Source organism: Ambystoma mexicanum, chromosome 2p (assembly GCF_040938575.1).
Source record: "Ambystoma mexicanum isolate Mex_15411 chromosome 2p, UKY_AmexF1_1, whole genome shotgun sequence".
Classification (NCBI taxonomy): domain Eukaryota; kingdom Metazoa; phylum Chordata; class Amphibia; order Caudata; family Ambystomatidae; genus Ambystoma; species Ambystoma mexicanum.
The window spans coordinates 545,018,288-545,042,728 of NC_090923.1; the positions used below are offsets into that span (position 1 = coordinate 545,018,288).

General features: G+C 47.7%; 1 protein-coding gene across 6 annotated transcripts in view; it reads right to left on the reverse strand.

Moving 5' to 3' along the window:
• TWF2 (twinfilin actin binding protein 2) overlaps positions 1–24,441 on the reverse strand; it is a 471,759-nt gene that overhangs the window by 9,831 nt on the left and 437,487 nt on the right. For all 6 annotated transcript variants that reach the window (XM_069643998.1, XM_069643994.1, XM_069643995.1 and 3 more), the window contains one exon: positions 16,662–16,783. In XM_069643998.1, coding sequence (XP_069500099.1) covers positions 16,662–16,783 — 122 coding nt within the window. The remainder of the gene's footprint in view (positions 1–16,661; positions 16,784–24,441) is intronic.

The window sequence follows — 24,441 nt, forward strand, 5'->3', positions numbered from 1 at the left end:
GGGGTGAAAGGAAATCAATTAGAGCAGGTTAAAGAGTTTGATTACTTGGGGATCCGGTTCGACGAGACAGGAGGGGTGGGCTGCTCAAGTGAATCGTTCTGCAACCACACTTGTTAGGTTCGGGCGGGGGGGGGTGACGTCTATAGTTGCATTCCATGCAAGGCATAGCCGTGGCGCAATCACCCCACTGCTAGATTTGCATGGAAAACAGGCAGTGCCAGCCGCCTTATACAGGATGAACTGCGGGGGCATGGAAAAGTGGAAAAATTGTCCTCAATTGAGGCTAAATTCCTGAAAAAAAACTTGTTCTCCTAACTAAATGTGCCCCATATGCATTTTTGGTTCTACAGTTGGAGGTAACTTCAGTGGCTTCCCTGGCGTCGCTAGGCCCTGTCTTATTATGGCTGTGGAAACAGGAGGGTCTGGCGGTATACAGAGAAGCATTAAGCCATGTAATGTCCTTGGAGAGGGTGATCTCTAAAGTGGGTCCATCATGTAAAGAAGACACTCCGGGAATTGGATGGTGTTAGCCTATGGGAGAACCCCCAAGACCAGTTACCGGGCATTAGAAAGGAGATAAGGTCACATGCTATAGAAAAAACTAGGGACCAAATGCGAGTAAGCTAAAACTGCGCCCGGCATATCTCGAACTTTGGTCGCTGGGCAGGAAACACTACCAAGATGATATCTCTCCTCCTTATGAGAAATCTCTCTTATGTCCAAGTGAGATTGAAGACCCTCCAAGTGGCAAGTTTTATGACCAATTGGAAAGAATCGAACTCTGATAAGTGTATAAGGTGTGGGGGGGAGGGCGGGGAAGAAGTAGAAACTATGACACTTTTTTTGTTATGCGAGAAAACAAAACACTTGAGGAAAGCATACTTAAAGCCTGTGCTGAGAGAAGCGGGAAGAACAACGACGACGTATTCCAAATCTATGACAGTAATCACCAGAGCTGTGCTGCTTCGGAAAACCTTTTGCGTGTGCGTCCTGCGTCAATGACGTCGATACGCTGTCCTCGAGGGCCTCCGTCGAGCCGACGTCACCAGATGTTATAAGTAGGACGCACGATGCCCGTAGCCTCAGTTGTAGTTTTTCCCAGAACGTGTGGCACCAATCTACTGCCAGTATGACCACAGAAAGCCATGCGGAAACGTAAGCTGCGATCACATAACAAATTCTGTAGCGGGAAAGGCAGGGAGGGAGCGATATGGAATACGTTGTCGGACCATCCCATCGAAAGAACGTTACGAGGTAAGAGAGTAACTTGTTCTTCGAGGGGATTGGGTCCTCCGACGTATTCCATATCTATGACAGACTCCCAACATAAGGAGGTGGGAAAAGAATTTAGAATATACAAATTTAGAATGCCCAATCAAATTGCAGAGAAAAGGATCGCCCAAGTGGCTGCTTCACAGATGTTACGAATAGGAACACCCCTCTGCAGGGCAGTAGAGGCAGCCATACCCCTAGTCGAATGGGCCCGTAAGCCAACTGGAGGGTCCTTACCTGCCAGGCGGTAACATTCAGAAATTGCCAAGATAATCCATCTAGACAAAGTCTGCTTAGTCACAGCTTGTCCCAAACGCCTTCCAGGGTAACCAATAAAGAGCTGATCGTCCACTCTGACCCGGGACACGCGTGAAATGTAGAAACTTAAAGCTCTCCTAGGATCTAACCTATGGAGCCTCTCCTCATCCTTACCAGGATGCGGAGGAGGATAAAATGCCGGAAGAATGACTTTCTGGCTCAAATGAAAATCCAACACAACTTTCGGAAGAAAAGAAGGACGAACTGTAAGGACAACCCTGTCGTTATGAAACACAGTGAATGGTGGCTTAACAGACAGTGCCTGTAACTCACTCACTCTGCGTGCGGAAGTAACCGCAACTAAAAACACAGTTTTCAGGGTCAACAGTCTCAAAGGACAAGAATGTAAAGGCTCAAATGGAGCACCCATTAGAAACTTGAGAACAAGGTTCAAATCCCACCCTTTTTCAGAAACTGAGAAATTAAAGGGATTTTAAAATAAGAACACTTCTCAGACGAGCGCTTAAATATGGACAGCGCCGCCAGGTAACCTTTAATGGTACCCACTTGCAAGCCCCTGTGGGCTAAAGAAAGCAAAAAAGACAGAACCACAGGAATGTCACATGAAAAAGGATCCACATTCTTAACCCTGCACCAGTCGCAGAACTTTCTCCAACGGCAACGGTACAGGGACTTTGTTTCCGGCTGTCTGGCCGAAAGCAACACCTCCATTACATCCTCAGGGAGGTCCCAATCCTTATACCTCAACCTTTCAGAAGCCAAGCGTGAAGGTTGAGGGATCTGACCTCTGGATGGAGAACCTGACCCCCCACATCCCGTGAGAGCAGATCATCTCGGTAGGGAAGACGACGTGGAGGGCAGATGGACAAGTCAAGAAGGTCCGTGTACCACATCCTCCGGGCCCATGCCGGAGCAATGAGGATCATCCGGGAACCAAACCTCCGTAACCTCCGCAGCACGTGCGGGATGATGATGACTGGAGTGACTGGAGGAAACGCGTACAGCAGTGGGAAGGACCACTCCACCACGAATGCGTCTCCCAATGCTCCTCTTGGAGGAAATTCCCGCAAGCAGAACCTTTCGCACTTCCGGTTGACACTGGAGGCGAAGAGATCCACTTGAGGGGTCTCCCAAAGGGTGAAGATCTCCAGGAGAATCTCCTCAGCCAACTCCCACTCGTGAGAGATCGCACTCTGCCTGCTCAGAGCGACCGCTGTCTCTTTTTCGTCTCCGGCCAGATGAACTGCTGAGATCGAAATTTGCTGCTGGATGGCCCAGAACCAGAGCTGCATCGCCTCCCTGCACAGAGGAAGTGACCCTGCCCCCCCCCCTTTTTGTTGAGGTAGTGCATGGCCACTGTTATCCGTCAGAATCAGGACATTCTTTCCTCGCACAGTCGGCAGAAAAGCCTTCAGGGCAAGCCTGACGGCCCTCAGCTCCAACAGATTGATATGGAGTCTGGACTCCAGAGACCAACGACCGCTGACTGTCAGCTCGTTGGCATGAGCTCCCCATCCCGTGAGGGACGCGTCCGTCACGATCGTCACCTCCGGCCAGGGCAGCCAAAACAGAGCCCCCCTCATCAGATTGCCTTCGACGGCCCACCACAGAAGGTCCTGGGCGACCGAGGGCGGCACCTGAACGAGGTCCAACATCCTGCCGGAGGACTGTGACCACTGGAGCTTGAGAGCCCATTACAAAGATCTCATCCGCAACCTGGCATCTGGCACCAGAAGAATGCAGGATGCCATGAGGCCGAGCAACCTCAAGAACTCGAACGCTGGGAGACTCTGGGCATGTTGAAACTTGTGCACCATGTGCTGAATGTGGAGAGCTCTCACCTGGGGAGGAACACACTGCCCCAGGGACGTGTCGAGCACTGCTCCGATGTACTGGAGCCACTGAGTTGGCATCAAGTGAGACTTCTTTAAGTACAGGGAGAAGCCCAGCTTGTGAAGGGAGTGGCAGGTGACTGACAGATGATCCAGGACTTGCTTGGGAGAGCACGCTCTGATCAACCAATCGTCCAGGTAGGGGTAGACGTGAATCCCCCCTTTCCTGAGATACGCCGTCACCACCAGCTTGGTGAAAACCCTCGGGCGGAGGTCAATCCGAACGGCAGGACCCGAAACTGAAAGTGCGAATCGCCAACTGCTGGCCTCAGGTACTTCTTGTGCTTGGGATGGATCGGTGCATGAAAAAAAGCGTCCTTGAGGTTGAGAGACAGCAACCAGTCCTGAAGTTGAAGGGCCTGGAGGACTTGAAAGAGTAACCATCTTGAACTTGCCCTTCCTGAGGAGCTTGTTCAAACCGCGCAAGTCCATGAAGGGTCTCAATTCTCAGTCTTTCTTCGAAATCAAAAAATAAGGGGAATACCATCCCTTGTTCCTCTCCGGTACAGGCACCAGTTCTATGGCGCCTTTCTCCAGCAGGGATTGAATTTCCTGCGCAAGGAGCGGATTCAGACTCTTCAAAGTGAGATTCCCTGGTGGATTGTCGTGAGGCCTCTGCCGGAAAGGAAGACAGTAGCCGTGGGCTATGATCTCTAGAACCCACACATCCGAAGTAATGGCACGCCACTCAACAAGATGCTGCGCCAGCCTACCTGCAACCGGAGAAGCATAGGCCTCATGACTGAGCTGAAACGGCTGTGGCAGTGCCTGAGAGCAAAGTGGCAACTGCTTGCGCGGCCTTGGCACCTCTAGTACCTTGTTTTCCACCTCTGGCACTCCTCCAGTTGCCCCTTTGACTCGCAGCTCCTCTCGATTTACTAAAGGACGAGTAATATCGAAAGGAACCTCCACCTCCATTGCTGTCCCCTAGGACGAAAAGGCGGAGATTGGCGAACTGCAGCGCCCAATGACTTTGCTGCAGCTTTGGAGGTCTGCAACCGCTCAAGATTCTCATCAGCCTTGCTGCCAAAAAGATGGTCACCATCAAAGGGCATGTTGAGGAGCCGGGCTTGCACATCAGGAGCAAAACCCGACTTCCGCAACCACGCAAACCTGCGTATTACGGTGCTAGCCGCCATGGACCGGCTGACGCAATCAACCATGTCCAGACCCGACTGAATGGATTCACACATTGCATCCTTGCCATCCTGCACGATAGCAAGGAAACCATCCCGTTCCTTCGGGAATATGATCAGCCGCTAGGGAAATACAGTTCCACAGAGTGTGCGTGAAACGAGACAAGGCACAAACAGAGTTGGCAGCCTGAAGCGCCATACCCCCAGAAGAAAATCCCTTCTTCGCCCAGTCGTCAAAACGTTTGTCGTCCCTATCAGGAGGGATGGTAGGGTACGACGTCTGCTTTGCCGGGGCCGTAGCCGCCTGCACCACCAAACTCTCTGGAGTAAGGTGCGTGGTCAAGTAGCAGGGGTCGCCTCGCCACTGGCTGGTCGATATTTCCTCGGCAAGGACTAGCTCACTGCCGGGAGACTTTCCGGAGCAGTCCAAGACGCAGCCACCCTTCTCTGTAAGGCCATATGGAATGGCAGCACCGGGTCAGTTGGAGGACCTTGGTCCAGGATATCAGTCAGGTCATCCTGCTGAAAATCCCCAGGGGGGGCAGACCACCCCAGGTAATCCGTGACCCTCGACATGAGGCGCCGGTATGAGGATTCGGTATGCGTGCCAGGCTCCGGCCGACCAAACTCCACCTCCGGAGAGGTGTCTAGACCACTGGCGTCGTGCAGCGACTGACGCAGGTCCTCAAGTTGACTATGACCAGAAACAAGGTCATCATGAACCTCTGCAGGAACCTCACCTTCCTCAGACCCCTCATCCACCTCAGAAATAAAATCCATAGGCTGGAAGGAGGGTACAGAAAAAGGCACAAAGACATGTTTAGCCTTGGCCAGCGCCTTTCTGGGGGGTGCCACCGTGCTATGGGGTACCTCCGACAAAGCCGCCTCAAAAGGCGTCGACGGAATCGTTATTTGAGCGTGGCGCCGACAGCTTCGACGGCGTCGACACAGGCCTCGAGGGCGGAGCCCCGAGCGGGTTTCTCGACAGCCTGGGCGCCGACGACTTCCTCGGAGGTGGGGCCTCGAGAGAGTCCGTCGACTACCTCGGCGCCGCCGGTGTCGATGTTTTCCTTGAAGACTTCACAGGTTCTCGCGGTCTCGAGGGCGTCGAGGACCGGCACCTGGCACTGGCATGTCTAGAGCGACCATCCTTGTCCGACCGGGACCACAAAGGCACCCAGGTGGTCGCGACGACTGCTCGAGCCCGAAGGCGTACGAGCGGTGTCTCTAGCACGGCCACGACCGGCGTCCTCAGACAGCGTGGACGGACCGGAGACCTGCGATTGAAAAATCACCAACATCTCCTTTCGGAAGGAATCCAATTCCTCAGGAGTGGAATGCTTGTTGGGACAAGCAACCCGCCGACGGGTGGAGTCCTCGGAAGAGGACGGGGAAGGCGACCTGTGACGGTGCTTCCTGGAGTGCCTCGAAGAGGCAGAGGAATGGCAGGACCGACTCCCAGACCAAGAACCCCCAGACTCACGACGACGATGCGGAGAGTCGCCCCTCGAATCGTCCGTCAAAAGACCAGTGGAACGCGACTTCCGGGGCTTGGCTACCTTACCGATCGACAGCTTCTTACGCTCCCGCAAGGCCTTCGATGTGAGCGATTGGCAGTCGACACAGTCGACCATATCATGGTCTTCCCCGAGGCACCAGAGGCAAGCGTTGTGCGTATCCATCAGCGACATCTTGGATCCGCACACCCGACACTTCTTAAACCCGGACCGCGGGGTGGAAGAAGCCGAAGACATATCGATAGCAATGAAGAAACAGGTTTGAAGAACCGAAAGAACAGGATTCAGTAGAATCGAGGCGCGCCGAGATCTCTGAAGCGAACACGTTCGCGGAAAAAACGGAACGGAGGCTACGGGCGTCGTGCATCTTACTTATAACATCCAGTGACGTCGGCTCGACAGAGTCCCTCGAAGACAGTGTATCGACATCATCGACGCAGGATGCAGAAAGATTTTCCGAAGCAGCACAGCTGTGGCGATTACTGTCATAGATATGGAATACGTCGGAGGACCCAATCTCCCTCGAATAAGAGATATCCAAGACAAAGTACCCATCAAGCTGTAGTTTTTGCAGTAGCTAGATATACTCATAGATCATGGCTGCTAAAGAGGAAGCTAATTAAATAGCACCTGAAATACATTGAATTAATTGGAACCGTAGAGGCTGCGAGCAGGGCTCTCCTCTATGGGATGCACTTTAAAGTTGTGTAATAAACATATTTTATTTTCCCGACAAAACTGAATTGCCCAAATACTCCTGTCGATTATGTTGTTTTTATGTGGTGCATTTTTATAGCGTTTGGTTTAATGTTTTTATGTAATGACTTTATATGTCAAATAAAAGTATGTAGAAAGAAAGACTAAGTGCAACGCAGTCCTCCTCAAAACCTGTGGATGCGATTCATCTCCATGTTTAAATGGGGTCATGGATCGTTTCTGCATCGACTCCAAACCTTTGGTAGTGATTCTGCAGGTCTGTGTCCCAGTGCAATGCATTGAGGCCTTGGAATAGACCTTGTTCTTTGACAGTGTTCTTGTCTGCAGCCGTGACAGTGTTAGGCAAAGTTTGTATGCAGTACCCTCTGGAAACACTACAAACAACTCTGACTACAGGTATAGGTAACCCAACCTTTGGTATAAGCTTGTACTATGCAGTTTTGGTAGCGTGTTGAGCAGCCAGGCTTATCTCAAGACGGGGACAATGTGAGCTGTAGTGGAGTTACACAGAGATTTACAGTTACAAGTATTCAAATAAACTCTTACACTCAAGGTTTCTTGAATAAACAATTATTAATTTATCAGTCAGTTAGAATAGGTCTTCATCAGAAGGGAGCAATATAATAGTAACACTAAAATACACACTCTTAATATCTCTAAATCAGTAGATACCCTTTTCGGATGGCCCACAGACACTACCTACACCCTCAGGTGACTTAAATTGTTAGGGTGCTGGGGACATTAATATACCACTGTTGCATTTAGGATCATATAGTAATAAGTCAAAGGAAAAGATTATTCAGAACATACAAGAGACCACAATTATTCTTAAGAAGGCAAATACATTTGGATGCCCCCAGAAAGAGTAATTCAGTACAATAGGCTAAACCAAAGTCAATGGGCAAAAGTCTTATGTAGGGTGAAGCACCTCTGGTAGGCAAAAGTATTTGCACAATGTTTTAGAAGTATTTGAAGAAAAGAAGAATCAAATGTAGAGCCTCAAGCTGATTATACTTGTGAGTGGTAGAAGATGCAAGCAACTCTACAGCAAGAGGTAAGTTCTCTTAGACCTTGTACAGTACCTTAGAAATTAAGAAAAGATAAAGCAGTTGACTCCTGTCCCTGTGCAGCTCTCACTGTTCCTGGGCTTCAGTCAGGGGACAAGAAGGATGCACGACGTTGGGGGGGGGGGGGGGGGGTGGGGGGGGAATCCTGCAATGCACTGGGACGGTCAAAACTCGCAACTGGCAAATTTCACCTTGAGTGGCTGTTCAGTGTTTCAGCTCCTCCGGTCTACTGCAAATAGCAACACTGCGGTTCCTGGCTCTTGAGATGGACTTTCCATGCTTCTGGGGTCCATCACTTTGTTGAGGGGGCTCGGTCTCGGTCAGTCCTGCTTCCTGGGAGTCCAGAGGATCTTCCTGGAGCTCTTGGCCAGCTTAAAAGCAATGCACACAATCTGGTGTTCCTCTCCCTGGCTATATGGTTCCCAGCAGCAACTCTGTGGAAATTGAACCAGCTCCGAGATGGATGTCCAGGTGACTTACTTTGGAGTTGATTGGTGCCACCAACTCAAGGGGAGAAGTCGTCCTTGCAGGGGATTCTCTATCGATGCAATTTTGGTGTTTCGGCACTGCAGCAGGGCTTCAACGGGCAAACCAACGGTCCAGGAGTTGCAGCAGGCGTCCTCTTCAAGTTCTTCTTCGGTTCCTTCGTCCAGTGGTCGACTCTGCCTTCCAAGCCAAAAGACTCGCCTTTTATTCAGTTCTCTCCCATTCATTCCAGCCTAGCTGTCAGTCACCCACCAGGGTGGCTGTACTTGCCGGACAGCCAGCCGGTCAATCACCACAGAGTGCATTTGGGTCTCCTAGGAGACTAAGCACAGGGTGTTTCGGGCACCTCCCTCATTTCCTGCCTACCCCAGACACCCTGGAGCTAGAGGCAGACTTCACTTGTGAATCCCGCCAAAGGCAAAGCGAACAATGAGACCAAACCTGGTTTGGCATGCAGAGTAAATCTCAAATCTTTCCACAAAGAAATGGCGAAAAAGGAAGATCGGGGCTATTTTGACAAAAATGGCACCCTGGGGTGCTTTACTGCAGCTGCAAACCCAGCCGACGGTAAATGCACACCACGGTAGTTAAAACAAAACCACTGCCACCAGCCATTCAGTGAGAAAAGGTTAACAAAAATGTTACATGAGAAGCTAGACAAAGGGGATACTAGGTAACCCCTCAGCACCCTATTGTGAGATAGTGTGTGCTGGGTCTAGAAAGTTACAATTGTAAGTAAAGTCAATTTCACTTTAGTGCTCGTGGAAACAGTAGTTTATCCAAGAGAAGGTATTTAAACCTTTGGGAAATCTGAAAGACTTCCCTGTGGCACTGCACTGAAGGTGCTGTGTGACACAATGTAAAAGAGGATGCCTATGGAGTTTGTCAGACCCCATAACCCGGTCAAGTGGTACAGCGAGTAGAGCACTCGCTCTGACACCCGTGCAGAGTTTGCTAACGCAGGTTCGAATCCTGGCAGGCCAAACTCAGCCTTTCATCCTTTTCGAGGTCGATGAATGAGCACCACACACCGTGGGTAATAATAAGCAGCGCTCAGATACCTGAGGGTTCGTAGTGCTATATAAGTGCCAAATTATTATTATTTATTATTATAACCAAACGAAACAGTGTTAAAAATTACAAAGATATATGAGAGAGTGGGAAAAAGGGGCGCACTCTCTCCAGGTTAAAAATCAAGTCCTCTTGAGGGGGCCCGAGCCCCCTCAACAGAGTGCGGGACCTCAGAAGCAAGGAAAGTCTATCTCGACAGCCAGGAACCGCTGTGTTGCTATTTGCCGTTGACGCGAGGAGCTGAAACACTGAACAGCTACTGAAAGTGTAGTTTGACGGTTGCAAGTTTTGACCATCCCAGTGCATTGCAGGAGTCACCCGACGTCCTCCCTATTGGCTCCACGATTGAGGTCCAGGAACAGTGAGATCTGCAGAGCTGCACAGGAACTGAAGTCCTTAGCTGCATATTTTCTTCATTTCTAAGCTTCTGTAAAAACTCAAAGAACTTCCGTCTTACTGTAGAGTGCTTGCAACTTCTACAACTCACAAGTCTAATTAGCTTGTGGCCCTACATTTGATTCTTCTTTTCATCAAAGACTCTTAAGAACTTGTGCAAAGACTTTTCCATTTACTTAACAGAAGTGCTTCATCCTATACAAGACTTTTGCCCACTGACTTTGGCTTAGCCAATTGAATTGCATGACTCTTCGAGGGATCCCAAAGTATTTGCCTGCTTAAGAATATTTGTGGTCTCTTGTTGTTCTAATAAACTTCACCTTTTACCAACTTAGAGTATTCTAAATGCCAACAGTAATATATTAATGTCCCCAGCACCCTAGCTATTGAAGTCACCTGTGGGTTTAGGTGGTGTCTCTGGGCCATCCCAAAAGGGTCTTTACTGATTTAGAGATTAAGAGTATACAGTATTGAAGTGCATTTGAGTGTTACTATTATATTGCTCCCTTCTGAAGAAGGCTTATTCTAAGTGACTGATAAATTAATAATTGTTTATGCAAGAAACCTCGAGTGTAAGAGTTTATTTGAATACTTGTAACTGTGAATCTCTGTGTAACTCCACTACAGCTCACATGACACCTCTTGAGATAAGCCTGGCTGCTCAACACGCTACCAAAACTCTAGTACAAGCTTATACCAAAGGCTGTGTTTCCTATACCTGTTGTCAGAGTTGTGTGTAGTGGTCCCAGAGGGTACTGTATACAAACTTTGCCTAAAAACTAGCGTTGCTACACCACAGTTGTCCAGATTTTTTTGAATTGTATTGTGTCTAAAAGTAAATTATAGCCAGAGCATCCCCAAAGATGTGTATATAATAGTATGTCTAGTGTAATACTTACCTTATTTATTTTTTTAATCGCTAAGGGTTCGTCCAAAGCCTAAATGAATTCTGTCTAGCGAGTACTATTAAGAGTGCTCTGTGTGTGCTTAACTGAACTCTTCACTACTCAAGTCTAAGACTTATTGCTCTGTTGCCCATGCCATTTTTTTTACTTAGCTGTGCATTAGACTTGACTTTAGAGACTGCAAATCTGCCTCACCCCTTTCATCAGCGAAATCCCCTTGCTGATAGGATTGATACGAGGTAGTTTGAGACTGGGGACTGTGAAAGGAGTAGCCAGATGCCCCAGGCCCTGGATGGTTTGAACGATTGAAGCTTTGGTCTCTAAAAGTGCACCGTGTGTTAAAAGACACCCCTTTGGACATAAGGTTTATTTGTAATTTGTCCCAGAGTTTTTATGGTCTCGTGATCCTTCTTGGCTGCTTTGAGTTGTTCATCAACGGCTTTCCCAAACAGGACTGACTCCTCAATCGCCATGTTGATTAGTGCTGCCTGTGTCTCGGGTTTAAACCCAGAATCACAGAGCAAAGAGTGTCTTTTTTAGAAGGGAACCTTCAGCGCTGTCTCTTCCTGAGGTGTCAGCTGAGCCCAGGACATTTGTAAGGATATTCTAACCAATGATCCCTCACGTATGTACATCCTCAGATAGTTTCCTTTTCTGGCCTGTCCTTTTTAAGGGCTGTGCATGCAATGCTTTTTTTTTCTTTTTGGGTCCGTCCCGCTGCTGTCTTCGAGGGGGTGGGAGGCAGGGCAGGCACATGTGATTCTAAGCAGATACAAGTCTCAGAAAGACGATTACTAGTAAGTAATATTTGTCTTCTGGGGCTTGCGAATCTGCTTAGATGGATATGTTTTGCATAGATTAGCAAGCAGTACCAGAGGCAGGTGGTGGGTGACCAGGGACAGTGGAATTACTGCCTGTCCCACCTGTGAATCTGATATTGCTTGTATATCAACACTTGGTGTTGTGTGAAGGTGGGAACTGAACTCCAAGTTGCAGCCTTGCAAATTTCAGTCAGTGGCGCATTGGCAATAAAGACTAGGGTGGCTTCCATGCTGCCTGTGAAATGTGCTCTAGGTTTGAAAGGATATATATTTTGTGTAAATTAATAACAGTTGTATACACTTGACAATCCATCTAGAAATGGTGGCCTTGGTAACTGGGTCAACCCCTCCAGCAGTAGTGAAAGAGAAAGAATGATTTACGCACTATTTTGTCTTGTGTAAGTAGAACATGACTGCTCTACGCACATCTAGTGTGCATAGTGCTTTTTCCCCCTTTATGGTAGTTCGATGGACTGGTTGATATGACATTATTTTAAGGAGAGAAGCATGGGCGTGTTCGAAAGCACTTTGTGTTCATCTATGGAGACAAAAGGCTCTGAACCTGATAATGTTTGTAGCTCGTTTACTCTCCTAATAGTAACAGCTATTAGAAATAACATCTTATAAGAGGGACTCTCAATGTGGCTTTGTGCATAGGTTAAAAAGGTGCTCCCATGAGCCTTTGTAAGAATAAGTTTAGATCCCAGCCAGGGCGTGGGTGCGCAACAGATGGAGGAATCCTTTTGGCTCTGTCCATGAAGTCGTTAACCCCTGACTGCCCACCAGGATAGCATGTTATTGCTGCTAGGTGTACTTTCAGTGAGTTGTAGACCAGGCCCGAGTCCAGCAGGAAAAGGAGGTAGTAACAACGTGCACATGAAACACTTAACACAATGCAGGGTTTTATGCTGGACCTCAGAGCTGCTATACGTGTAATTGAAAATGTGTATTGTCTTTAAAATGTACATTAGTAAAATACCCAAGGTGAAACTTGGGTTCAGTATGTCACCATACTAAACTACAGGTGTGTTATGTTATTGGTATGCTAGTTCACTGTACTTGAACGTCTAATCTATATTTGTCTGTCACTCCGAAATAAATATATAAAATACCCCCATCTTCAATGAGCACAGCATTTGGTTTTTATGCCCATGTGCACATCTGGCTCAGAGTATTTGCTTATAGCGGACAGCATGGGAGTCCCTGTAAACTATGAGGAGATTTAAACTGTTTCGCAGCCATTTCCCCTTGGAGAACGGGTGCATATGTTATCATCTGGAGGTTTGGAGCCATGTTTTCTGAGGGAGAGAGGTTGTTGAGAAAACAGAGTAAGAAGACAGGTTCTGTGATCCTTGTGGTGCCCTAAAAGTGTCAGCAGGCCTTTTCTGCCTGTTTTGTCCCCGTCTCCCTCCCAGGGAGTTGCAGAGTAAGGAAATGACAGTAGGGGGGGGGGTGACAAAGATTCTCTGTCAATCTCATCAGTGATGGCCAGTCTGGTGAGGAAAGTTTGTCCCCACCCATCACAGGGCTGAGGGGAGTGGAAGGCAGAGGGTTCTGTTTCACCCTACTTATTGTTCATGGCCCTTTTGGCAGGCCTTTCCAGCATGTATTGTGCCCATCTTCCCTGCGGGGAAGCTGCTGACAAGCAGAAAGAGCAGGGTCTACCAGCGCTGGCAGGCATTCCTAGCTCTGGGTTTGCCAACTTCGGTTGGTCCGAGCTTTCCTCCGCTGCCTGCCGAGTGGTCGGCACAGACAAGAAAAAGGCGTGGTAAGCCCTGGGTGAAGCTAAGCAAAGTTTGTTTTCTCCATTTTTGTTGGTTTCCGCACTTCTGGAGAAGCAGTGATGCTGCATGCCACCCTGGTTTGGGAGTGCATTTTGGTATTCACCCCGCCAGACAAATAAGTGGAGACACTAATTAGTGCTCAATAAGGCTCAAGTTGGTGTTTATTTTCAGTAAAAATATCCCTGGATTCTTAGGACAAGGGCATATGCGTGGTAGAGTGTGCTGGTTCTCCAAAGTTACCTAAAGGTTGCTGTTTAATTCTAAGGAGGCACATTTCAGCCGTTTAGGGTCAGTCGAGCACGGGCACACCTTACAGATAGGTGTGCACTCAATGGGGTGAACATTGCTCTGCTCGCACCCCATAACAAATTGTTTCCACTTTTTGTAATTATAGTGCCTTGTATTAGGCTTTCTGGCCTCCTTTAGCATTTCCATACATTATGGAGTTAATTATAGATGGCTGAACTCTAGGAGTTCAGGAGCCATGTTGCCAAGTTCAATGTCTGTGGGCAGGGATGAGTTTGTTTGCCTTGTTGTGGTGTCAGCAGGTTGTGAATTGGGTGTAGTTTGAAAGGTGGCTAAATTGCAATTGTTAGAAGGTGAGGATACCAAGTCTGTCTGGCCCCACACTCTTCTCTGATCATCATCCCTGAGATTCTCCCGCTGAGTACCACTCCCAGGGGGACTATTGGGTAACGGCCTCACCTCCCTGGCCTCATGGGAAAGGGCTCCACCCCCACCAGGGGAGAACGGACGACATAAAAGGATTCGTAACAGCCTTTAGGTTACACGCTAAGCAAGTAAAACCTCTAGTCAAATATTATCACACCAACAATGCATATATACTTTCACCCTTAAGAGAAATAGAATAATATTTGATTCAACGGCCAGTGAGATGCAGATGTATTCAGATGTATAGAAATAGAAAGAACTCTTTAGAATAATCACAGAACAGCTCCCCTATCTCTGAGAAAGTTTAATCCTAAAATGGTTTGTGGCGTTATGCCCAAAAGTCACCAGCTCCAAAGTAGGAACTTTTCAGGTAGGTTTATATTGAGATTGTCGATGCCAGTAGTTATGATTAATAAGCATCACATAGATAAAGTTCAGGTAAGTAGTCAACTCAATCCCAATACACAGGTTAAGGCCTACAGAGGGATCCTTGAACCAGGTTCGACTACCAAAGGTCAGGTAAGAGTGAGTTAGGGCCGGACTTCACACTCTTGTGACCCATGGGAGATCAGAGGGCAAGGAGGGAGCAGCTCCAGATATTTAGATTTACCCCCGTTTCATAGTTCTCCATAGACCATGTATGGAGGCTTCAAACCCCTGTTGCAGAAATGTTCTCTTGTCTTGGTTCCTTTCGTGAGGATCGTTTGGACTATAGGGGGTTTCTTTTGGTTGCAGGATTTTGTTTGTCGGTTGTGGTACTTAGGAATCGGTACCAGACAGCTTCCTTTAGACACCCAAATGTGGAAAGGAAGATTTCTGCAGGACAGACGGCTGTAGGACACCCCTAGGACATGAAGACAAGGTTCAACGGAGGTCACCACAGTCAGGCAGTGATAGCCGTCTTCCAGCAGTGAACACAGAAGTAGCTCCAACATAGCTTCCCTTAATGTGAGACGTTGAAAATGCTGGAACAGGTAACTTCTGGCACCAGCTGAAGCACCGCAAAGTTCCAAGGCACTGCTTGGAACAGCGACATCTACAGGGAGGTAGCCCAAGAGAGAGAGAGGTCAGTCTACTGGTTGGTCCAGGCTCACTTCCCAAGGTGCAGCAAGCACAGATCCTCAAGTATGGGTCGAGACTGGTTGTTCCCACCGGTCAAGGCGTCAAAGCACCAACAATGGCCTTCTTGAGATCAGGACAGAGGAGTACGGCTTCACCAGACAGCACGGGAGTCGAAGCTGCCAGCTGCAGGGGTCGTCAGCGCACTGCACTTCTTTGTAGAGGTCTTGTCTCCAACGATAATCTGATGAACAGTTGCAGAAGCCCTCAGTTTATCCAAGATTCAGGCTGAGATAACCAAAGGTACTTATCTGCACCGTTCACGACAGTTAGTGGCTATCCTCCCATAGATAGCCACTGGCCACAACATCTACCCAGCAACAGACACTCAAGCACCACTGATACGGATTAGAAGAAGACCGTCTTAGCCCCTTCCTCTGGCCACACACACTAACCGCCAAAGTCACAGCTTCCCCCAGGAAAGGGATTTCCATACAAGTTATTTTCTGACCTGAGAAGGCAGGAAGAAGGACAAAGAACAATATGGGCAAAGAACAAGCAAAATACCTCGGGGCAGGGCCATCTTTAGTAGCCATTTGCAGTAAATGCAAAAGTACACAAGTAAAATGTATCAAAACGTTAAAAATATCAAAAGAATTGTAAAACTTTAAAAAACGGTAAAACTATTAAAAAAAGGTTAAACTATCAAAAGCGGTACAAGTACCACAGCTGCCAACAGCTTTTCTTAGGCTCACTGTAAAAGTAACCAAAAAGCTATTCTATAAAAATATCTGACACAAATTATCCTAACTGCACTTCACTGTAAGGGGATGTGTGCAATTGTAACAATACAGGAATTCACAAAGACAGTATCTCAGTACTGATAGTCTTAGGGACTGGTCAGTTTTCCCATAAAAATGAGCAAAACAGGAAAGTATAGCAGAAGACCAAAAGGTCAGGAAAGGGTTAAACATGAAGCAAAAAGAAAGGGTGCCCCATGCAAGTCTATGGGAGGGAAGCAGAAAATGAAAACATTTCCTAACACTAAGTACCACTGAGTCCCTGTTGCAGTGACCCAAAACAGTTTCTACGTTTTTCTTCATTGCATTTTTTGCTTTAAATTGAATTAGCTGACCCACTGTGTATGGAGACTTCAGTTATGCTAGTCAGCATAAAAAAATACATTTATAGATTTAAAAAGAACTCAGAACCAGGGGGAGACCCTGCACTCTTATGCTCATATCATCCCACGAGTGAAAGCTCCTTGAAGCACAGTGCAACAAGGAGAAACGTTACTGCCCTATCTAACACCGGTTTATCTGAACCATTTATCTTAATCTCGCCCTCCTTTCGTCTCGTCAACCTAATGGTCTGTCTTGGGACCCTTCCGTTTTACCTCGTTCTTAAATCTGGTTGTTTTATCATTCTTTTCTGAGTTCGTATTTTTAATAATTAGATTTTTGGCCAAATTCTGTCAGGCTCTGGGAAACTCTTTGGAAGGCAATAGTTTGCTCTTATAATAATACATAAAATCAGCATTAATTCTTTCAATGTTTATCAATGATCTGGTTTGGAAACAGGAATCACCTTCTTAGCAATTTCCAATTGTAGATCTTGTTCGACAGAGTCTAAGAGACGGTTTTTGCAGCTTGAGTAGAGCATCCTCTCCTTGATACTGCACTTGTACCCTGGCATGGAGTAAATGAACACTGCAAGATACAAAGGCAGAGATTAGGTAGAGAGCAAAGCTCAGTAATGGTGATCACCTGACTAGCCATCCTCCCAGACTCCCCTAAATATCTATTATAACAGTAAAGGCTCAAGGGGAATGGTCACAACATGAAATTTCCACTCTATGCAAAAATCCCAACTCTCCAATTTGAGCCAAGCTTCAGGCCCCAATACTACAAAACATCAATTAAATAAATTAAATAACAGTGGCACCCCTACCACAATTCCATTTATACAAGTCAGTGGGCCTCATTACAAGTATGGCGGTAAGACAACAACGGTGTCGGTATCGCTACCGTCACTGTTGCTACCGTACCGCCATACTACGAGTTCTGCTAGCGGGTGCCCTTGCAGCCACCAGGTCTGGCCTGGTGGTCGTACCGGCACCCGCGAGCAGAACATGATGGTAGCACCGGTACCGTTATTAACAGTACCGGTGCTACCACCCTCCCCATTCCCATTGCGCCCTATAGGGCGCAATGGGAATGGAGATGTACCGGGCCCGGCACCCGCAAAAGGGCAATTACCGGGTCCGGCTGGGCTGGAATAGCCCAGTAATTGCCCATTCGCGGGTGCCGGACCCGGATGCGAGTTTGGAGGTAGCCTTGGCAAGGCAAGGCTACCTTCAACCTCGTAATGAGGCCCAGAATGTTATTTTGCAGTCACTTCCGTCCTCTTATGCCCCCTTAGGTGTGCAACATTATATTCCTTATGTTTTAATTTGATCAGCAACCTGACTTTGGGAAACTGTGAGTGGCTAACAGGTTTACATTATACTGTTACAGAACACGGCTGCCCCTGCCCTTCTAAGGCAAGCAGAAGTCAAGACTATGCATAGCTTCACCAGTTTCCTTTCACACAAATGAAACCCGATGAAACTGGTGAACAAATACTGCATTTTAACAGGTGTACTCTCATAGGCATCTTCTGGATAAAACAAGCAAATTGCACTTTCAGAGGATTTTTCAGAACCAACTCTGGTCATGAGTTCTGTGAAGCCAATTTTAGCGGACCAGACAAGGTTTACACAAAGGTCTAACCAAACTCTCAAAGGTAGAGTGGCTGAAAAGGTACGCTAGGACATTATAGGAGGTAGTCTTGAAGTATAGTGCAGAGATTGTTATGAAACAGAGGTACACAGGTTTTAAGATGGAAAAGTGAGAGTGTGGTCTAGGACTATAATGAGTTCACACAGATCAACACCAATAATTTAGGACAGACAGTAAGTATACAAGCATACACTTATTTAAGGAAACACTTGACGACCTGGCTGTTCGCTAGAGTTCTTTTTGGCAGTCCGCAACAGATCTGTTACCAGCAGCATGATGCCTCGTCTGAGGCGATTTGTTGAGCTTAACAAGTTTTCAACCTACCTACGCCTTTAGTTACACACCAAGTTCAATCTTTGACCGTTTTTTTCCCGTTGCACTTTTTGCTGAAAAACATTCTTGCATTTTATTTATTTAGTGGGGTTTCCCCCATCCCTCCCTCCCCTATTTATCCCTACACACCACCCCACCCTACCCCTTATATGCCCTCACCCCCATAATCTTTCGATGTTTTTTTGAAAAAACTGCAGCAAAAAAAAAAAAAAAAAAAAAGAAACTGAGGCTGAACGAACATTGTACCATACACATTCCAGGTAGGTATTGCCACACAAAAGCTTATAAGACAAACACTACTTACCTGTAATCATAGAAATTAACTTCGGTGCTGTAGCGGGTCTGAAGGACACGGACAATTCAAGGACACGGTTCACAATATTATTTATTTATGTAGGATAAGGCCTAACTTTCCCTGTCTCTTTGGGTGGTCCCTGCCTATATTTCTAACTAAGGTGTTCGTCAGTCGTGACTGTCCAAAGCAAAAATTCAGCTCTCCAAAAACGACCCCAACTGACCCTACCACTATGTAAACTAACTTATAGGTGGCAAATGACTCCCTTCTCCTGAGGGTACTTATAGTGCCAGTCTGTAGGATCCTTCACGAATAGGAAATACTCAAATGCATTTATTTATTTTAGATTTATAAAGCACCCAGTGGCCCGCAGGCATCGTGGCGCTGTTACAGAATGTTTGCTTCATACATGTTATGACAGATGTTTGAGGCAGTGAATACAGATTAGTACAGACATTTCTTAGGCAGAGATACAGGTTTAGAAATATAGTTAGCCGGCCGTGTTGGTGGGGTGTTCCAGGGTTACATAGGAAAATAGGTTACATAGGAGCAGTGTTGGGGACTGTACTGTATTATGGGGTAGTCTAGTTGAATAGTTTAGTTTTTAGCACCTTTCTGAATATTGTGAGGGATTCTTCGTTTCTTAGGCTGAGTGGGAGTGCATTCCAAGATTTTGGGGCTACTACTTCAAAACTTGTGCTGCCAGCTTTAGCTCTGTTGAATGCTGGGGCTGAAAGTAGGTGGGAGTATTGGTCACATCTTGGTCTGTCAGCTGGAGCCAGGTGTATTCTCTCTGATAGTTGGACTGGGGCGGTCTGGGCGAGGAATTTGTGTGTGATCGTGAGGGCCTTGAATGTTATGCGTTCCTTGATTGGGAGCCAGTGGGCATCTTTTCTTGCCTTGGAGATGTGGTCTCTCCTAGGGATGCTAAGGGCGGCTCTAAGGGTGCTGTTCTGTGCAATTTGTAGTCTGTTGATGTTATTATTGGAGGTGCCTAGGAGTAGAATGTTGCAGTAATCGAGTTTAGCGCCGAATGTGGCTCTGGCAATGTTAAGGCAATTAATTGGCGACAGGTGGGGTTTTACTGCATTTATGATTTTTGTGGTAAGTGCAGCAGAGGATGAGATGGCGCTAACTTGCCTGTCCATTGATAAGGTGGAGTCCAGGTAGACACCAAGAGTTTTCACTGCAGTAGAGGGTTTGATGACCGTGTTCTCAATACTGAAGGAACTGTATTTGTCATTTAGTTTGTTTAGGGATTCTTTGGGACCTACCAGTAGGATTTCTGTTCATTCCCCGTTTAGACAAAGACCATTGGCTGCCATCTAAGCCTGGATGCGTGCATATGTCCTCTCGAGGGTGTCGAGGTCTTGTACATAGTTCCCTGTTAGGGGGAGAAGAATTTGTGTGTCGGCATAGTTGGTAAAGGCTATGCCGAATTCTTCCAAGTAGCTGAAGAGTGGGAGAGTGAATAGATTGTATAGGGTGGGGGAGGTACAGGATCCTTGTGGCACTCCGCATCCATTGGGGGATGGAGAGGTTGAGGCATGGTCAGAGAAGACACTCATAGCTCAGCCTTCCAAGAAGGAGGTGATCCAGGCTATAGCTTCTTGGGAGAAGTGAGCAGTGCCAGTGAGATGTTTATACAGGACCTTGTGGTCAACCAGGTCAAAGGCTGCCGAAAGATCCAAGAGTAGGAGAAGTGAAGATTTGCCTTTGTCCATAGCTTCGAGTAATTGGTTCTTAAGGTCCAGTAGGGCGGATTCTGTGCCGTGACGAGGGTGGAAGCCAGACTGTCTTTTACCTAGAATGTTGTGAGTTTCCAGGTATGACTGAATCTGTAAATATGCAGCCTTGTCTAGTATTTATTAGCAGGAATGGCACAGTGGTAATTGGACGGTAGTTGTTAGGGGAGTCGTGGTCAAGGGTGGGTTTGTTTAATAGTGGCCGAACCCAAGCTTCCTTGAGGTCAAGCGGGACGGTGCTATTTGCGAAGGAGGCGTTGATAAATGTAGTGACAAATGGGGCAGAGGTGTCGCACAGTCTTTAACTAGGTTGGCCGGGCATGTGTCCCCTTTACATAACAATGGTTTGGGGCGCTTAATGATCAGTAGGACTTCGGGGATAGTTACTTCCCTGAAGGCAAATGGTGTGGGTTTGTTTGTGGCCTGTGTAGCGTCTGCGACTGGCGGAGTGGTCGGGGGCAGAGATGTGGGAGGAATTATTTTAGGCAGTTTATCAAATTGAGTCTTGATTTTGTTTTGAAGTGATTTTAATTTAACACGGCATGTTAAATGTTATTACACCATGTTTCGTTTTTCTCTGTGGGTTGTGAGGAGGTAGGGGGAATGGTCAGCTCATTACAAATGGTGAATAGCTCTTTAGATTGGGAGTACGCTTTCTCAATTCTGGAGTTGTATGTGGCAGCTTTAGCTTTAGAGATGGCTTGCTTGTAATGTTTAGCTACTGTAGGTAGGTGTCTCTTGTGGTGGTGCGGGGGTGTTTTTGCCATGAGGTTAGTGCTGCTCTTTACTCAAATAGTCTCTTGTGATGTCTTGCATCAGTCTGTATAAGTGCAGTTTGTAGTTTTCCCTTATCTTCAGAACTCCCTTTTGGGCTCCTTATGTCAGAACAGCTTTTCTCTTGTCCAATTGTGGTGTGGTTTACTTTGGCCTATTGACCTCTGTTTAGCTTTACTGGTCTGATTTTTCTAAACTCTGATTCACTGTAATGTCGCCATTGTATATTCTCTTCTTGTATAAATTGGCGTGGGACTCTCCATGTATCCCAGGGTATCGTTATCCCCAATTTGTTTCTCTGTATTTTTCCTTTCTCTTATATCCTCGTAGTTTAAAATAATTTCCTCAAAGGGGACCTTGATCTCATGACTTACTGAGTTATTTGCTTTACATACTGATTGCTTCTTGGCAGCCCATTATATTGGTTCTCCCCATTACCTTCTATTATGCAGGGAAAGGCTTCCGGTAACCATTTTCCTTTGGGACCTCTTCTCCGGTCTCCTGCTGTCATAGCCTACAGTTCAGCGTTGTGCTTCTCCTTTGGCTTTCTCTTCTTTCTGCGTTACTGTTGTTCATTGACAAGGTGTAAGATGCTCTGTGACCTTTGATGCACAGTGGTATCGGCGACAATGGAGGGACAGACTGCCCACCACAGTGTTTCTTTGGTCTTGCCACCACCTACGTTCGGGCTCCTGTCCAACAGATTTCTTGTGCTCGGCTGGCCCCCCGACACTACATCCGAGCGTGCATCTCTGTGTCTCTTGTCTCTAGGGTTCTCATGCTCATCTCGAGCCCTGGTGTCCAAGAGTCTCTCCTTGGGTTCCTTCTCGGCATTCCCGTCTCGCGCTTCAGGCAAGTTTCACATTCGCCGGCTTGTGCCAACAATGCCTCATTTCTGTACGTTGGGTGCCCATTATTTAAACTACTCATCCCAGAGTATGGGATATAAAGAATTAAAGGGACATGTTTCTTGCCTGTAACATTCTGGCATCTAATTCATTGTGTTTCTGTGGAACATAACATGTAGGCGATGTTGACGTCTCTAGGGAGTTCCTCATGGAACGGGAGTCTTTGTCCCCAAAGGGGGAAGTCTTTTCCTGTGAGGTCACACTTGCCTCGACCCCTAGGGAGGGTGTTGCAGGGCAGGCTCACCTCCCTAGCCTCACGGGGCGAGGGGGGTGTTGAAGTGGTGAATTCCCTTGATTTGGCAGCGTGTGAACCGTGGGTGTGTTCTTAGGACCACCTTGTTTTGATGTGTTGTGACAAAGGGCTCTGAAACCGACAATGCTTGGAGCTCACTTACTCTTCTTTTTTTTTTTAAAACATTTATTTTAAACCAAGGCAGGACAAGTAACATACAGCATTACAATACATACCTCACCTCTTTCCGACATTTCCTTTTGACTCAAGTATCCCCCCCCCTCACCCTGCCCCAGGCACCCTCCCCTCGTTACCCCCACCTCGCGGGCCCGCCTACCCTGCTTCCCACTCATGGGTCCTCTGGATCCTTTAGGGCCCACCGAGTACTGATAGGTTTATAGGTCAGGGAGCAAGTTCATTTTGCAGGCTGTTATGCGCCCCATCAATGAAATTTCCTGTGTTGACCAGCACTTCAGATCGCCTTCCAGTTCCCGTAACAGTCTGTGGAAGTTGGCCTGGTTTGTGTCTTTTGGGTTCGCTGAAATGTGAACTCCCAGGTAAGGGATGGACTGTCTCTCCCATGTGATTGGGCACATCCTGGTTAGCGCCTCTCGTTTCTCCAGAGGGAGGCCGATGCCCAAGGCTACCGATTTGGAGAAGTTGACTGCGTAGCCGGTGACCTCCCCATAGCTAGCCAGGGTGTGCTTTAGTGAAGAGCTGGCCTCTGAAAGCATGAGCAGCACGTCGTCAGCATAAAGAGCAATTTTGTGTTGCGATGGGCCGACCTGGGGGCCCTTGATGAGATTGTTAAGCCTGATCTTCTGGACAAAGGGTTCCATCGTTAGCGCAAAGAGTAAGGGCAACAGTGGGCAGCCTTGTCTTGTCCCACATGTTAAGGGGATCGGGGTTGATAGGAACCCGTTGATCCTCAGGTGGGTTTTTTGGGGTTTTATAATTGGCCAGTACCATTGTCTGAAACGTTGGGCCGAAGCCGAAGGCCTCTAGGGTGAGTCTCATGAATGACCAATCCACCCTGTCAAATGCTTTAATGGTGTCTAGGGCCATGAGTGTGAGGCCCTGGGAGTTTCGAGAGGCGAGGTCCACCAGATTCAGGATTCTACGAATATTGTCTCCTGCCGCTCTGTTCAACACGAAGCCTGTTGATCGGGATGAATTATGTCAGGGAGAATATGGGCTAAACAATTAGCAAGAATCTTGCAATATAAGTTAGCGACTATGTTTAACAGGGCAATTGGCCTGTATGAAGCTGGGTCCCTCGGGTCTTGCCCTGGCTTGGGTAGGAGGATCGTGATAGACTCCTGCATTTGGTGTTACCAAAGGGGGCACAGGAGGGGGGGGGGATCAGCTGGAGATGGAATATTTTGTAGAATCTTGAGGAGAACCCGCCCGGGCCCCGAGTTTTAAGAGATTTGATGGCTTATTCAACCACCTCGTCAGTGATCGGTGCCTCCATGCTCTCTCTCTCGCTTGGGGTCGTGGGTTCGGAGTTCGATAATCATTGGAGCATGGTCGGATAGGCTCCTTGGGCCAATGGTCACCTCGTTAGCATAAGCGAGAGTTTGGGGGGGGGGAAGTCAAGAGGAGGTCAATTCTCGAGAAAGTTCGATGGACATAAGAGTAAAAGGAGTAATCCTTCCTGGAGGGGTGGAGCACCCGCCATGAGTCTACTACCTCCAAGGTTCTGAAAAGGCAAAGGAGGCTGAGTGCCTGCGTAAAGTCTCCAGGGGTGGGGGGGGTAGGACTTGTCTCTGGTGGGGTCTGGTACTCTGTTGAAATCCCCTCCAATTATCGTCTGGCCTTCTATAAAGCCCGAGAGGGAGGCGCCCAGTGAGTCATAAAATACTGCCTGCCTCGAGTTAGGGGCATATACTGAGACAAAAGGTATAGAGGTCTCCTAGTAGAAGGCATTTAACTGCTACGAACCGGACCTCTAGGCATGTTTTTGAGTCCAGGACCTGGGGTTTTAGGCCTTTCCTAAAGAGGATCGCAGTGCCCCCCCCTTCTTGGAGCCTCCCGAGGCGAAAAACTGATGTGGATATAGTCGGGAGCGGAGTCGCCTGAAGTCTGCCGGGAGAAGGTGAGTTTCTTGGAGCATCGCCACCCCTGCCTCCTCATCTTGAAGTTTCTGTAAGATCGACTTGCGCTTGGTGGGGGAATTCAGCACGTTGACGTTGAGCTAGAGGAGTTGTAGGTTCTGGTGTTCCTGGGCTAGAGTCCCACCCGCCCTGAAATCTGGGGCGGGAAATCAGAGAAGAGCAGACTAGCAGACTAGCCGCCAT